This window comes from Bufo gargarizans, chromosome 5 (genome assembly GCF_014858855.1).
Source record: "Bufo gargarizans isolate SCDJY-AF-19 chromosome 5, ASM1485885v1, whole genome shotgun sequence".
In the NCBI taxonomy this organism is placed as follows: Eukaryota; Metazoa; Chordata; class Amphibia; order Anura; family Bufonidae; genus Bufo; species Bufo gargarizans.
In genome coordinates, this window is record NC_058084.1 from 345058168 (window position 1) to 345074697 (window position 16530).

Sequence of the window (16530 nt, forward strand, 5' to 3'; positions counted from 1 at the left end):
AAACATTTTTTCATTATCTTGGACAACCCCTTTTAATGTACATGATGCTGTGAAATGCATTGCTTTCCACAGCAGTACCTCTGGCTATGTCAGGTACTCCCAGAAACAACTTGTCTTAGGAGGTGGCCCGCAAAGTAAAAATTGTCCAAGTTAATCAGGGGTTGCGCAAGAATGGGGGCCACTTGGCCATGATGGAGACCAAATACCCTTGCGTCATTTGACCATCTGTCATGACATAAGAGAAGCCGGTCACCGCCGTGGCCAGTCATTGCCTGCGGCCATATCAAACATAATGTTTACAGTGAGGGAGCCCAGGTGAGCATCACAGGCCTGGAGGAGAGGGAGTGGGGTGCCGCCGCGGTGAAGCAGGTAAGTTTCCCTTTACAGGTCCAGCCATTCTTGCACAACCCCTTTAAGTTCAGCGGTGTATGAAGGAAACTGCGGATATTGATAGTTTTCTCTGATAAAATGGAAACAAAATTACCAGAACTCAATTTTCCTAATGACTGTTAAGAACATAAACATTCATAGAAATGTGTACAAAACACACAAATAAAAGTCTACATCAATTCATGCCAAGAGAATTTTAATTTTGGATTTTTTCCAGTTCTTAGAAGATATTTTTAGAGAACGGCTTTAGGGTAGAAAAGACAAGACTGACAACTGAAGTTAAGTGATCAACTTGTACAAGAATCTCATCCCTGACTGTTTGGTGTACAGCATTCGCTCTCCCTGAATTCATTTAAAGCCAGTAAGGCTACTTTTACGTTAGCGTTTCTATTTTTCGGTATTGAGATCCGTCATAGGGTCTCAATACTGGAGAAAAAACGCTTCCGTTTTGTCCCCATTCATTGTCAATGGGGAAAAAACGTAACTGAACAGAACAGAGTGCTCCAAAATGCATTCCGTTTCATTTGGTTGCGTTCTCATACCGGAGAGCAAGCCGCAGCATGCTGCGGTTTGCTTTCTGTCATGGGATGCGGAGCAAGACAGATCCGTCATGACCCACAATGTAAGTCAATGGGGACGGATTTAACTCTGACACAATCTGACACAATAGAAAACGGATCCGTCCCCCATTGACTTTCAATGGAGTTCATGACGGATCCGTGTTGGCTATGTTAAAGATAATACAACCAGATCCGTTCATAACGGATGCAGACAGTTGTATTATCAGTAACGGAACAGTTTTTGCTGAACCCTGCCGGATACAGTAAAAATGCTAGTGTGAAAGTAGCCTTAGCACAAGGAGAGGTATCATATACAGTAGGTTCTCGTCCAAAAGAGGTCACTATGCAGTGGTGGATGGGCACAAATGATTTTGACACAAAAATGTTATAAAAACCTCATATTCATTTTTACATAGTGCATATATTATTAGTTTATAAATATATATTTATTAGTTTATATATTTTATGCTTGCAGAGTGATGTTGCATTGTGTTTGCATATACTTGTGGATGTCCTGTATGTCATTGCTGTATGAAAGTATATAAAGACCATTGAAGGCCACTGAAGTGTTGGCTGGGGGATTTAAAAGGTGAGTAATTGTTATTTTTAATTTTATCATATTTCCTGCTGTAATTGTACATTTTTAAAATCTGAGACAGCCCCTTTAAAACAGTATAGAAAGGAATATTTATTCAATAAAATGCATTCTCAGATTAAGAGCATTGGTTGTATTTCTATTAAGAGAGTCTTCTTAAAATGAGCGGACCACAGGTTGTTTTACTGCTGCTAAGTCCACAGGGGAAGTGTCGGTTTCCCTGCGGCCCAAGGTTGCATTGTGTTCATTGAAATCATTGACCATTCTGGTAATGCCTAGATATCCCGGGTCCAGGAGGGAGCAAGAATCTTTCTACTCTAGCCAATCTCTGATCCAGCTTATAAAGATACTGAACTAAGGACTCCCTGTATTAATCCAGAAAGCCCTAAAGGGTATTCTAAAAATGGTTTTCCAAACCAGACAAGTCTTTTAATAATCATCAGGATTCCTTTAACATAGGCATGTTCTTCTTAAGAAGATGCATTGAGCAAGGCATTATACAAATACTTGGTAGCTGGGTGTGCAACGGGCGCCTCCCCCTAGGGCCCTCTATAACGCGACCCAGGTGTAGGAATGCCGAGTGGTATAGTGTGGCCTAAAATGTCTCTTCATGTGTTTTACAGCACTCCTACCTGGATACGGTGGTTTACAGGCTTTCTCTTGGTTCCAGCAGGCTTTAGCATGAAACTGGCAGGCAAACTCCACTCTTATATCTGTTTCTCTCTGACTCTACTGTACTGACAGGCTGGCTGTATAACCCAGCTTCTTCTGTATGCTGCACTTCACTTTGTAGTCTGACTCTAGGTTATGCCAGGGAACTTTCCTCCTGGCTCCTGAGGCTTCAAGCTTTGGCCTCCATGGCCAGCAGAGCTTAAGGTGCTCTGGCTGGCGTGGGCACGTTCAGCAGAGACGTGCCCCTGCACACCCTTCCCCTATATGGGGGTAAGCTAGACTGACTAGAACTTCTGCCCTACCCTTCTCAAGAGGGGGGCTAGAATGGAATGGAAGGTTCCATTCTATCTAAATATAGCTCTGCCGTGTTTTCTGCTAACTGCTGGTGAACCAGGCGCATTGCATTAACAGTTACATAACATTAGAAATGCACAGTGTGGAGGACCTGGAATAAATGCATAAGATGACATGGCGTTAGACCAATAAAGACAGTAGCAAAGTGCAGAAGTGGTAACACCACTCTGGGGTGTTACAGGTGTTTGCTCTCTGTTTCTCCAGCGCTGGGTGCATGTTCTACGAGGCATGCCCTGTAGCTGAATATTCTGTACTTTATTATTTCCTCTAACCGCAATAATAATGTGCTGGACTATTTGCAAAGCTTTCATCTAGACTCCCAATAAACAATTAAAATCATTTAAGGAACAAAGAAAAACAACAGCTGCACCCATCGGGACATTAAACTGATCTTTTGTTCTATGAATGCCATTTCTCAATGAATTGGCTCTGTCAACAGGGGATCAGTAAAATCCATTCATACAAGTAGGGTCTGATCCAAAACATGCCGCACCTGTTTCACATGTACTGACCACGTGACAACGCAGCTTTTGGTTCCCCGTACAAGAAACTTACTGCCAACAGAACAAGGAAAATCTTATAGCCATAAACACACAAAGAAACTGGGGACATCTATTCAGTCCCCACCATGTTTAAATGGGCATGTTCTATCTATCTATAGTATCTATCTCATCTATCTATCTATCAATATATCTATCAATATATCTATCTCTCTTATCTATCTATCTGTCTAATCTATCCTAACTATCTAATTGATTCTATCTACCTATCCTATCTATCTATCCTAACTAATTGAATCTATCTATCTATCTATCTATCTATCTATATATATTATATATCTATCTATCTCTCTATCTTATTCAGGGGCTCAACGATCGCAGTCGCAGGAGGTGCAACCGGGCCTGGCTGGGGGAGGGGGCTTGCTGTACTAAAATGTAATGAAGCGCTGTGACGGTGCCCGTCATGAAGTACAGTGACAATGCCGGGCCCCCATCAGGGCACTCCATTACATGTTTAATATGAGGCAAGGTGCGGGAGGTTTGCACAGAGGGGAGGAGGAGGAAGAGGGTGGACGCGCGCATTCACTCACATACACTCGGCCCGGTAGTTCTTGTCACTGCCGGGCTGTATCCAGATCATCAGTGAAGCAGGAGCTCCAGCGCTGCCTCTCCTGGCCGCACATCGCGCTGCTGGCTGTGGGGGGAGCTCTGAAGGCCCGGGAAACTGCCTTCAGTACAGCTAGCAGCGCGATGTGAGTGTGGCAGCGCAACATCAGGGAAGAGGGTAAGTATGTGTTTTTTTTTTCTTTTCCTAACTCTGCAGACTGGGGGCAAAGAGGAAGGGGTTGATGGGCACAACTACAACTAGAGTGAGGGGGCACAAAAGTGGGCATCTCTACTGAGGGGGCACCTGATCTGCCATAACTACTGTGAGGGGGGCACATATAAAGGCATAACTATGAGGGGGCACATATATCAACTACTGTGAGGGGGGGCACATAATCTGGCATAACCACTGTGAGGGGCACATATGTGGGCATATCTAATGTGAGGGGCACATAATCTGGCATAACCACTGTAGGGGGGCACATATCTGGCATAACTACTGTGAGGGGGGCACATATAAAGGCATAACTATGAGAGGGCACATATATGAAGGCATAACTACTGTAAGGGGGGCACATAATCTGGCATAACCACTGTGAGGGGCATATATGTGGGCATATTTAATGTGAGGGGCACATAATCTGGCATAACCACTGTAGGGGGGCACATAATCTGGCATAACCACTGTGAGGGGCACATATGTGGGCATATTTAATGTGAGGGGCACATAATCTGGCATAACCACTGTAGGGGGGCACATATCTGGTCATAACTACTGTGAGGGGCACATAATCTGGCATAACTACTGTGAGGGGGCACATATCTGGCCATAACTACTGTGAGGGGCACATATCTGGGCATAACTACTGTGAGCGGGCACATATCTGGGCATATCCACTGTGAGGGGCACATATCTGGGCATAACTACTGTGAGGGGGCACATATTTGGCATAACTACTTTGAGGGGCACATATCTGGGCATAACTACTGAGACAGGAACAAAGGTGGGCATAACTGCTTTGAGGGGCCACAAGAAGGACATAACTTTTGTGAAGGGACCACAAGGTGGGCTTAATTACTGTGAAAGGCCACAAGGTGGGCATTAGTACTGTGTGGTAGCACTTAGGGGAAATGTCCTAAACAGGGGTCAAGTCCTGGGAAAAAAAGTGTGGGAACTCACCCAAGATCCACTGCAACCCCCCCCCCCCCTCCAAAAAATAAAAAAGCACAGAAAATCTAGCATGCTGTAATTTGTGTAGCTGCGGACTAAAAAAAAAAAAAAAAAAAACACTTTTAGAAAAGTTTGTCCTGGGATTCGATCTCATGACCTCTACAAATCAGAGGCAAAGCATATGCCCTCACAGCTATGAAAGCTGTCTAGCTAGTTGCTTAAAAAAAAAATATATAAGACTTCTACTGTAGGTAACTTTGCCCACTGTGTATGGATGTAGCAGAGCTGGGTGTGTTGGGGCAGCTGTCATGTGTATGGTTGTGCACTAGGTATCAGTAAACTAGGTATCAGTAGAAGTATCAGAAAAAAAAAAAAAAAACACTTTTAGAAAAGTTTGTTCTAGGATTCGAACTCATGACCTCTACACATTAGAGGCAAGGCATTTACCCTCACAGCCATAAAAGCTGTCAAGGTAGTTGCTTAAAAATAAAAAAAATAAGACTTCTACTTATACCTAGTGTACAACCATACACATGACAGCTGCCCCAACACACCCAGCTCTGCTACATCCATACACAGTGGGCAGCTGTCATGTGTATGGTTGTACACTAGGTATCAGTAAACTAGGTAACAGTAGAAGTCTTATAAAAAAAAAAAAACACTTTTACAAAAGTTTGTCCTGGGATTTGAACTCATGACCTCTACACATCATGAGAGGAGTCACAGTGAGGCAGTTGCAGGCAGCAGCACCGCACAGACAGCTTCCTCTCAACTGAAGCTGCCCCTCCTCCCTTAGCCTGCCCTGCACAGTGCGCTCCGTCTCCATCTGATTCTGATTCAGCCGCGTTCTCCTGGCTTGAGGCTGAAAGGGAACGGCGTTCCTGCCATAAAAAAAGTGCAGGAACGCCGTTCCCATGCGTTCCCCCTCCACTCGACCCCTGGTCCTAAATTACCCTGCTATACATTGGCATAGCTCAGTCTACCAAGCCAGCACAGCGCCCCCTGCTGGTGATTTCACAGGGGCAGTCACCATCCCTTCCTTGTGTGATTATTTTTTTTTTCTCACCACAGGGACCTTGTTCTGGATCCAGCGGACATCACGCCGACGCCAGCGACACCCTGGATGAGGTAGGACCAGATTTTATTAGGACTGGGTGAGTGTAGTCATGCATTGGGCTTAGGGCTCTTTAACACGAGCGGATCCCATGTGGCTAATCCGTTGTGTGAAAGACAGCCAAGCCCCGCTCCGGACAGCAGAGACACGGAGCAGTAACATGATTGGTAATGCTCTTTGCCTCTCTATGATCGTTTTGCTACAAAATCACGGTGACAACTTTATCTCACTGTGATTTTGTAGTAAAAAGATCACAGTCAATCATGTTACTGCTCCGTGTCTCCGCTGTCCGAAATGGGCTTGGCCTTCATTCATGCAGCGGACTAGCCGCACGGGAAAGAGCCCTTAGTAAGAATATCTGCCGCTTCCAAAGCTTGCACTGGGGCCCATAACACTCTGGTTACGCCACTGATCTTATCTCATCTATCTATCTACAGTATCTATCTCATCTATCTATCTAATCTATCTTAACTATCTAATTGATTCCATCTATTTATCGATCTATTCTATCTATCATGTGTACACCGCCCTAAGGGAGGTCTGGATGTTATGGTCACAATACAGATACTAAAATGTGGCTATATTGTGACCCTGAATCTGGACAAAGCTGAAAATCAGAAGAATTTTATACCTATATTGAAGCTCTCTTAGATTTATGTTCTTTTATGACTACACAAGTAAAATGATTATGTTTTACTGTATGAAAAGATAAAGCTCCTTGGGAAACCCAATACCATTTTCCCACCGACCATGTCCATGAATATTTCAGGATGACATCTTATTTGTAGTGTCAGGATTGATTACACCATGACCGAGCAGTTTCAAAACCTTCAGCTCCAGTGAACAGACTGCAATACACATTTGTGTTGTTGAAATCAAACCCCCAGCTCCCCATCATGCAGATATTTGGTCATGTAAATTATTAATGGCACATTTCAGTCATCATGGAAAATGGCATTTAGTGTTGTATCTAGATTAGCAGAAAGTTCACTGCATCCGAAAAGTCATTTTTGGTTCATATTTTTGGGAACTTTTATTTAAAGATTGCCTTTCCTGATATGTCTGTTTTAGTAACTACTTGCATTCCCGATGTAATAAAAATTCTGGAGCATCTATTCTTATGGCTCTATGTTGTGCCATTCCTTTATTATTTATGCTAGAAGTTTACAAATAAATTGCCAGCAGTCTGCAGTAAAGGTACTGCTGGGTGTTACTAGTTGTACGTGTGTATGTCTCTGTCCAATCAGTGCTGCGGTCAGACTGTGCAGGGACACACCCCCAACTGGTAACACCCAGTTGTACCTTTACTGCAAGCTGCTGGCAATTAATTCATAACTTCTAATAGAAATAATAAAGGAATGGCACAACATAGAGTCATGAGAATAGATGCTCCAATAATAGTTATTACACGGGGAATGCATGTACATAGTTACTACAACAGCCATGTCAGGAGAGGTGACAGGTCCTCTTTATATACAGCATACATCTAACACTAATAGAGTCTGTCACAATGCTATTCTGTCAAATTGTCCCTAAAATACTTATGGGGAGACGTATTGAAGCCAGCACTCATAATAAATTAGGTGCATCCTCTGGCAGTTCGTGCATACGTTTACGACAACCCAGAGCTGCCATAGATTTCTGGCTTCATTAGCACCAAAATTGAAGATAAATTTGTTACTGTCTGTGTGACTTGCAACTATTTATTCAAAAGATGCATTTAAAAAGTTGCAAACACGCAGTTTGCGACTTTTTAACGACACTTTTCAGGCGCAATTATAAATTATAAATCTCCCCATTAGTTTTATGCATACAAAATTCAAACACCAGCCAGTGAGCCATGTGCAGTGCAAAGATGGACACATACACATTAAAGGGGTTTTCCGAGCTAAAGACCTATCTGGTCATCAAAGGATAAGACTGGAGGATATCAGATGTGTGACACCCACACCAATCAGCTGTTTCGATCTGCCATGGTGAGGGAAACTAGACATTGTATGGCGCCTTCTGCTTCCACTCCATACACTGTCAGTTTCTGGCGCTATGGCAGCCTGAAACAGCTAATTGCGGGGGTTTCGATCTGATATTGATGACCTTTCCTGAGAACTCCTTCAATTGGCCGAACCTGCTGGCAATCTAATGTATGGGGGCCTCCTGACTTCTAAGATGGGCAGATGATCCTCTTGTTCTTGGTGGCATAAGCTGTCTCAAGTATTGTCTGGTAGCAGCCTACTCCCCTGTCCCTGTTGATAACACATGCCATGTATGCATGTATATCAGGGACGGAAGGAATAGTTATTGTCCGAATGAGCGTTATGTCCACAGCATTTAATGTGCATGTCCAGCCTAGTCCAGTGCAGGAAGAGACACGAAACAGAGGAAATGCATCAATTTGGTTCATTTTTATTTATTTTTTTACTTTTATATACTTTTACTTCTTTTTGGATCCACTCCTGTGTTTGGCTCTAAAAACTGCATCAAATTCTGCTATAAAATGTACGGTTAACCGCTTATATTATATGACTGATTTCTTCTGCTACTCACAATTCCCACAATTGCTGTGCTACAGAGCAAAAGATTGTTCAGCTATCAGATCTATTTTTCATCTCCACTATTAACACTCAAATTTGACTAAACATTATGTTATTTCTATGGATAGAGGAGATCTCTGGTAGGTCAATAGATTAGATAGGTTAAAACCCAACCTGTCGTACTACTGTTTCATCTATCTTTGGAAGCTCTGGAGGAACAGAGATCTGACTGTCAGAAACTAAACCTAGGCTTATCACCTAACCCAGTGATGGCGAACCTATGGCACAGGTGCCAGAGGCGGCACTCAGAGCCCTCTCTGTGGGCACCCGCACCCTGGAGAAAGTCTATGGTGTACCAATGTGCCTTAGAATTTGCCTGCCATTTATCAGTGCAGGACATGCTATGAACAGCACAGGCAGCACGTTGAATGTAGGCAGGTTATTATAGCTAAATGATAAAGTACATGGAAGATATATGATATTGGTGTTCAGGTTAAATTGCCGTGTTGGCACTTTGCGATAAATTAGTGGGTTTTGGGTTGCAGTTTGGGCACTCGGTCTCTAAGAGGTTCACCATCACTGACCTAACCAATATATCGTGGCTATCCGTGCATAGGTTCATGTGTGATCAGCAGACGCGGGCCTCAAATGTCTGCACCCAGACAGGGAATCTGGTTATTTGCTTGCAGGATACCATTTCTTCCCAATTTTTGTCAGGTACAGATGTTTATCTACAGTATATTACCTGCCCCCAATGGCATTTGCCAATAAGTGGTTAAAATGAAAGCTCACCTCGATCAAAGGCCATTTTTACATCTTCAATGTGCTCAGTAAAACCCGAGACTCGGTAGAGACCTTCTGACTTTAAGCCTGAAAGTAAAAAGAATAAAATGAGATGTTAATAAACTACATTATTCACACACAATAAGGCTACTTTCACATCTGCCTTTTTCCTTGATCAGGCAGGGTTCTGCAAAAACGCTTCCGTCATGATAATACAACTGGCTGCATTTGTTATAAATGGATCCGGTTGCATTATCTCTAAAATAGCCATGACAGCTCCATCTCTAAGACCATTATAAGTCAATGGGGGACGGATACGTTTTCTTTTGTGTCCGAAAAAACGGATCCGGCATCATTGACTTACATTGTGTGTCATGATCCGTCTTGCTCCGCATCCCATGCCAGACATAAAAACACTGCTTTCAGAGTTTTTCTGTGCGTCATGGGAACGCAACGGAATGCATTCTGGTGCATTCCGCGTGTGCTCGAGCACGATGCTCGAGTAAGTGTATTTAAATCTAATTTAGCCTCTATTTCAATGCAGAAGATCGCTGTACAGTGAAGGAATCCCTCAGTGCAAGTCCGCGTCTTTGGAGTCCCTGCTCTGACTCCATATATAGCTATGTCCATATATGGAGTCAGCGCTTGGGGACACCCCAGTGTATTTAAATCAAAGCTTCTCCATCACAGCCCAGAACACTACACTACACTATATAGCTGCATAGTCAGTCACAAAAAATAAAAATAAAAATGAGACTTCTACTATATAGGTCTCAGTAGAAGTACAGAACAGTAGAAGTCTCAAATTTATTTATATATATATTTTTTTTTTAAGTACCTGGCTATGCAGCTGTTATAGCTGAGTGGTTAAGTGCCTTGCCTCTAATACAGAAGGTTGTGAGTTTGAATCCCAGCAGAAACTTTTCTAAAATACAGGCTAAATTAGATTTAAATACACTGGGGTGTCCCCAAGCACTTACTCCGTATATAGACATAGCTATATATGGAGTCAGAGTAGGGACTCCTAAGCCAAACTAGAGTCTCGACACCCTCCCCTCTTCAGAGCAGGGGGTACCTGGGGTTCTTCCATTGTGCTCGGTATAACACCCGAGCATCGCAAAGTGTTCTACTTGAGCACACAAGCACTTTGGTGCTCGATCAACACTAGTGATTATCTATCTATCTATATCCATTCCACCAGCCATATGGCTCAGTCTTTTATTTCAGTCATTTCTAATCTTCCTACAGATAATAATGTTAATAATGCTGCAGTCAAGCAGGCAAGTCTGCATCCGTACTGAGTATTGCGTGCTCAGCTGGAAAAGTATAGCATTAATCCTGACAATGCAACTCTTTAGTGATATCTAATGTCAGTGTAATGCTAAGAACCACAAGACAACGTAACAGGACTGGAGGCCACCATGGGCACCACAGGGATTTCTGAGCAACCCACAGCCTAATATATACCAGATGCGTATGAGCTAATTTCATAGTTTACAGACGTATAACATTCCTATGCTAATTTTCTTGTTTGGGTCTCTTTCTGTGCTTAGCAGGACAAGCCTGGGGCATCCTCTGATGATGCACACATCAGATCTCATGAGCAATGGTGACCTGATTGTACCGTATACTGAAAAATCCACAACCATTGTGATCGGTGTGCCATCACAGGAATGTGCATACACCTTGTCAGATTACCCAAATACATATCATAATTATGTATCAAAATCTGAGAATATCCTCACAACAAATTTACCTAAGGATCCAAAAGGAATTCAGTTCACTACATTCAATCTTGTGGCTGCTGTAACACAAAAGACTAAGTTGCCCAGAAAACTGGCTGTATCACACAAGATGTGGCCACCTTTAACTTAGCTTTAATTTGGTTAAAGACTCCAATTTTTCAATACAATATTGCCACCTGCTAACAGAACTCTCATTTCAATTCTCATTTTATTAAATTTGTTAACATAACAGACATGTATACAATGGGTTACAAATCACTATGTAGAGAAACAGCATAGGCAAAGTTCCAAACAGATTCAATATATAATAAAGAAGTAATCAGAGGCTGTTCTGCCTTGCAACACAAGCATCAAGGAATCTGTAATGCTGTATAACAAGTAAATTACTGATTGCTCCGAAAAGCATGTTAAGTAGGCACATGTGTAAACTTAAGGAAAGACAAAAACAAAAAAAGAGAGATAGTGGGAAATGGGGGGAAGGTGTCGACTTGGGTCTATAATCATGATAAGTATCATATACAGATATTATATGAACTGGTTACATCTTGACAACCCAGGAGCTTATCTGGAATTATTTCACTGAGTCTAACTCCAATTTCTCTCTCATATGTGTAAGCCACGGTTGGCATATTTCCATTCTTGGTCTCCCAGCCTGCTAGTTCCTCCATACGACATATATTGGCCATTTTTTCATACCACATAGTGATAGTCGGGGGGTAAAGGTCTCTCCACTTCAACGGGATGAGAAGCTTTGCTGCCATGATCATGAGTGTGGCCAGATTTGACTTATCTGGTCTAAAGCGACCTTCTGGCAGCCAGAGTAGCACAAGTGGGGCAGATAGTTTTCACTTAATGGAACATATTTTATTAATCCACTTCTGTCCAAAATGTTCTCATTTTGGGACACAACCACCAGATATGTGATAAGCTACCAGTACCCGATAAGCACCTCCAACAGCAATCCAAAGGTGACAAGTTTATCCGGTGAAGGATCTACTTGGATCGTCTAATGTAATGTTTAGCTCCCGTTCCCACTCTTCCAAATAACTAGGTTCGTGGAGGTCGCGCGGTGACAACAGCTGTTTATAAATTAGTGAAAGCCATTTAGGTGGCAGTGAAGTGAAGGCAGTAACACATAGTTTTCTAACCAGAAAGGGTCAGGCACGGTTAGGTGTCTGGATTTTTTTTTAACTTATTGCAGGATAGCTCAAAATACAATTTTTGCTAAATGTTTCCCACTCCACTAGGTTCCCCAGTGATAGCCATATAATAATCCTTATTTGCTTTAGATTGAGATAAGTCTCTTATTATATACCTAGAGACTGACGACAAAATTCTAGGGTCGTTCCACAAGGATCTGTGGCAATACATGGAGTGGGGTTAGTGGAGACAAATGTTTAACGCACTAGATCTATGGCATCTAGAAATGGTACTTCTGGTTAGCTCACACACTAATTCTAGTTTAATTGGCAATGGTGTGTTGTACCATTACAAATATTCTCTATGGCTTCCCAGTAGGGCTCTTTCCATGTCGATATGTATAGGAACCGGATCAGCGAGTGATAGTGTTAACCACCTTTCCAAGTGAATGGCTTGCAAATATGCGTTAATGTCTGGTAAAGAGATACTCCCATGCCTCTTTTTTTTGGTAAGGAGGGAAAAGGGCAACCTGGCTTTTTTGTTAGCCCAGAGGAAGCTACTGATAATCGACTTCAGTTTATCAAGAAATGCACCAGGTACTGAGATTTAAAGCGAACTGAACAGATATAGCAGTTGTGGGAGAATGTAAGTAACCAACACATTCTTTCTTCCCAGCCAGGACATCATGGGCATGGAGTAACCCGCCAAAGAGTCCTGGATTTTTTGTAGTAAGGGAGCATAGTTGAGTTGGAAGAGCAGGTTCGGGTTGGCAGGAACCATAATCCCTAAATACTTAATTGGAGAAGGAGGCGCACTGGCCGCTGGTATTGCCCATATGGCTCACGTAGGTGAGTGTTAGGACCCGAGCTACTTGAGAAACCTTGGCGCGGTGCTCGGGCTCAGACATGTCCTCCATAGTAGGACATGTTGGCTAATCTCTCAATTTTAACATCAGTTTGAGGATTTAGTAAGACCGCAGAGTGCACCTGTCTTTGCTAATATTATGAGAATGTAAGTAAGTAACCAACACATTCTTTCTTCCCAGCCAGGACATCATGGGCATGGAGAAACCCACCAAAGAGGCCTGGATTTTATGTAGTAAGGGAGCATAGTTGAGTTGGAAGAGCAGGTTCGGGTTGACAGGAACCATATTCCCTAAATACTTAATCGCAGTAGGAGGCCATTTGAAAGGGGTCATATCTTTTATTCTCTGCAATTGAGAAGGAGATAGCGAAATTGCCAAGGCTTCAGACTTATCAAAATTAATTTTAAAATTAGAAGCCTTGCCAAATGCCTCAAATATGTCCATCACAAATGGCATGGCTGTCTCCGGATTTGAGATTAGTAAAAATAAATCGTCTGCGAACGCTGCCATTCTGTGGACATAGTTGTTTTTTCTTAGGCCTCTGATGGAGGTGGTTTGTCTAAACTTCAGAAGCAGTGTTTCCAATGTTAGTATAAAGAGCGTAGGGGAGAGTGGGCATCCCTGTCTGGTACCATTTCTAATGACAAAGGAGTCCGACTTTGTACCGTTTACTAGTATGCAAGCTGTAGGGGAGGAGTATAGTGTGAAGATAGCATTTATAAACCTATCTGGAAACCCGAAAGATTCAAGAGTTCGATGCATAAATTGCCAGTTTACTCTATCTGCGTCGGTTCCTAACAGAACTAGGGGCCCTTTTTTGGCTTTAGTGTGGAAAACTGCATGCAAGACTCTGCTAACATTATGTCTGCCCTCCCTACCCGGAACAAATCCCACCTGTTCCTCACCAACTAAACCAGGGAGCAAAGAAGCAATCCTGTGGCTCAGCAGTTTGGCCCACCACTTCAGATCCGTGTTAAGGAGAGAAATGGGTCTGTAGCTACCACATAACACCTGATCTTTCCCCTCTTTGTGGATGATGGTGATGTGAGCTTCCTGGGTTTGGGCAGGGAGGGCTAAACCCTGCAGTAGGTCATTACAGAGCCTTACAAAATATGGGGTCAGAATATTTCTGAACTTCTTATAATAGTAGATAGGGTACCCATCTGGGCCTGGACTTTTGCCTGAAAGGTATAGTGCAGAGAATCTTATCTACCTCCTCTAATGTGAAGAGCTGTAGGAGCTTGGCCTTGTTGTATGCAGATAAAGTGGATATTGTAATAGATTGGAGAAATGAGTCAATACATGTGTTTAAATGGTATTGGTTTGAGCCTAACTTTGGGTCCTATTTCTCTAAATTGTAAAGAGTTGTGTAGAATTTACAGAACTATTTTGCTATGGCAGGTGTGGTAGTGAGTCTATTACCTTATTTAGTCTTTAGTCTTAATTGCATGGACAAATGTTTTGCTTCTTTGTGAGCGTAGTAAGTTAGACATCAGTTTAGAGCCTTTATCCCCAAGGGAGTAGTACTTGAAACGCAGTGATTGCATTATTTTGGCTGTTTTAATATTTAAGAGGTCCTTAACCTGAAGACATGGAGATATAAGCGTGTTTTGTATTTCAGTAGTTTGATTTGTCTTATGTAAGGTTTCTAAGGTAGACATTTGTAGTAGTAGAGTCCAGCTGCTGGGTTCTTTGCTTCTTTATTCTAGTTCTAAAACTGATCAATTCCCCTCTAATAACTGCCTTGTGGGCCTCCCATATTATAGGCATGGGAATTTGAGGACTATCATTCCCACTTAAATAGTCTGAGTTTTTGTTCTATATAATCCCTATTAACCTCCTCCCCCAAAAGTGTAGTGTTGAGACGCCACATCCATACTCTAGGCGGGAGATCTTGTAACGTCACTTGTATTGTGACTGGAGCATGGTCTGAAATTTTGAAGGTACCTATGCTTGCACTCACAATAGAAGGAAGTGATCCGTTAGAGATGTTTAAATAGTCTAAACCCTGGTAAGTACCATGGGTTTTTGGAGGTGGAGTCTATGGTATGATCCATAGCCAGGTTGAAGTCTCCACCTAGTATCAACAGACCTTCTGTGAATGCCTGGATGGCACCCAACGTCTGGAAAAACCACTCAACCTGCTTAACATTGGAGGCATATATGTTAACCATAGTGATCGTTTTATTTAAGATCTTACCCTTGACAAACAGGTAGAGTCCAAGTGGTTCTGCCAATTTGGCTGTCACGGTAAATGGTATATTTTTACCAATGCCAATTGACACGCCTCTAACTGCAGAGGAGTAAGTGGCGTGGTACCAGACGGGGAAGCACTTACTAATCACATTAGGTTCCTGATATGAGTCTCTTGTAGAAAGACTATGTCAGCACCCTCTCTTTTGAGGGTATGATATACAGTACTTGACTTCTTTTTTGAGGTATATTCATCCCATTAACATTCAATGAGTAGATTGTGACCTTAGCCATAGCACCTGTCAGACAGAAGGCTATCCAGCCACAACCAGTTCATAAGATTCCAAGTAGACACAAGACGAAAAACAGGGGTAAGTATAAGTATAAACAAGGAGGAAGGGCTCAGAGGCCCTTACGACGCAGACCTGCGTGAAAATGCAGTAACAATCAAAGTGTATGAGGCCAGGGAGGGGGACATAGGTGAAAGAGTCTAGGTAGAACCAGGGATTCCACACACCCAGCCTATGCAAAATATAACAGAACCTATTCATATCAAGGCACATAGAAACATTTAACTATGAGGTCAATAAGGAAGGGCTTCCGCCTGACTGGGAAGGGGGGGGGGGGGGGGGTATTAAATGGCCCAAACAAGTGAAACACTACTGTCTAGGCAATTTCCACATCCCTCAACTGGTTCACCAGCCGAGAGAAGTGGGCCTTATAGGGCTCTAACTGAGGATAGCTGAATCTCAAATCACTGCCAGATTGAACTTTGACAATGAAATAAACATTTTTGTAGGACAGCTATCTTCTAGAATAAAACAATAGGCCCACACCTGGTGGTGTGGTTATCTATCAAACCCTTGTCTCCTTTATAGGTCACAGCGTCAGTCCATAGGCGTCGTCTTCTTCTTTGGGGGTTTGCTTTTTGAGGATAGGTGCCACGGTGGGAGTGAGGGCAGCTGGGGGAGATCTTCTGCAGCTGCAAGGGTATGTCCAGGGGTGGCATCTTTAGTGCTTCCCAAATGTTAGGTAAGTCGTCAGGATGTCACAAAGTTATCTGTCGGCCCTGGATTGTAGTGCTGAGGCTAAAGGGGAAAAGTAATCTCATAGGCAACTTCTTAGCTCACAATACCGCTGTTAAGGGACGGAGGATCCTGCGTTTAGCAAGTGTGCTGGCTGTTAAGTCCTCAAAGATCAGGATCTTGTGATTATCCAGGAGGATGTCATCCATTTCCCTTGCTTTTTTGAGTATGTTTGCTGTATCTAGGTAAATTAAAAGAGTGCAGACTGTGTCTTTTGGTGGGTCTC

General features: G+C 42.8%; 1 protein-coding gene across 2 annotated transcripts in view; it reads right to left on the reverse strand.

Annotated features, from left to right (window-relative positions):
- CHN2 (chimerin 2) overlaps positions 1-16530 on the reverse strand; it is a 365034-nt gene that overhangs the window by 10744 nt on the left and 337760 nt on the right. For both annotated transcript variants that reach the window (XR_006389957.1, XM_044293227.1), the window contains exon 10: positions 9286-9363. Coding sequence is in view for 1 of the 2 variants with exons in the window: in XM_044293227.1 (XP_044149162.1) it covers positions 9286-9363 (78 nt within the window). In the remaining variant the exon portion in view is untranslated. The remainder of the gene's footprint in view (positions 1-9285; positions 9364-16530) is intronic.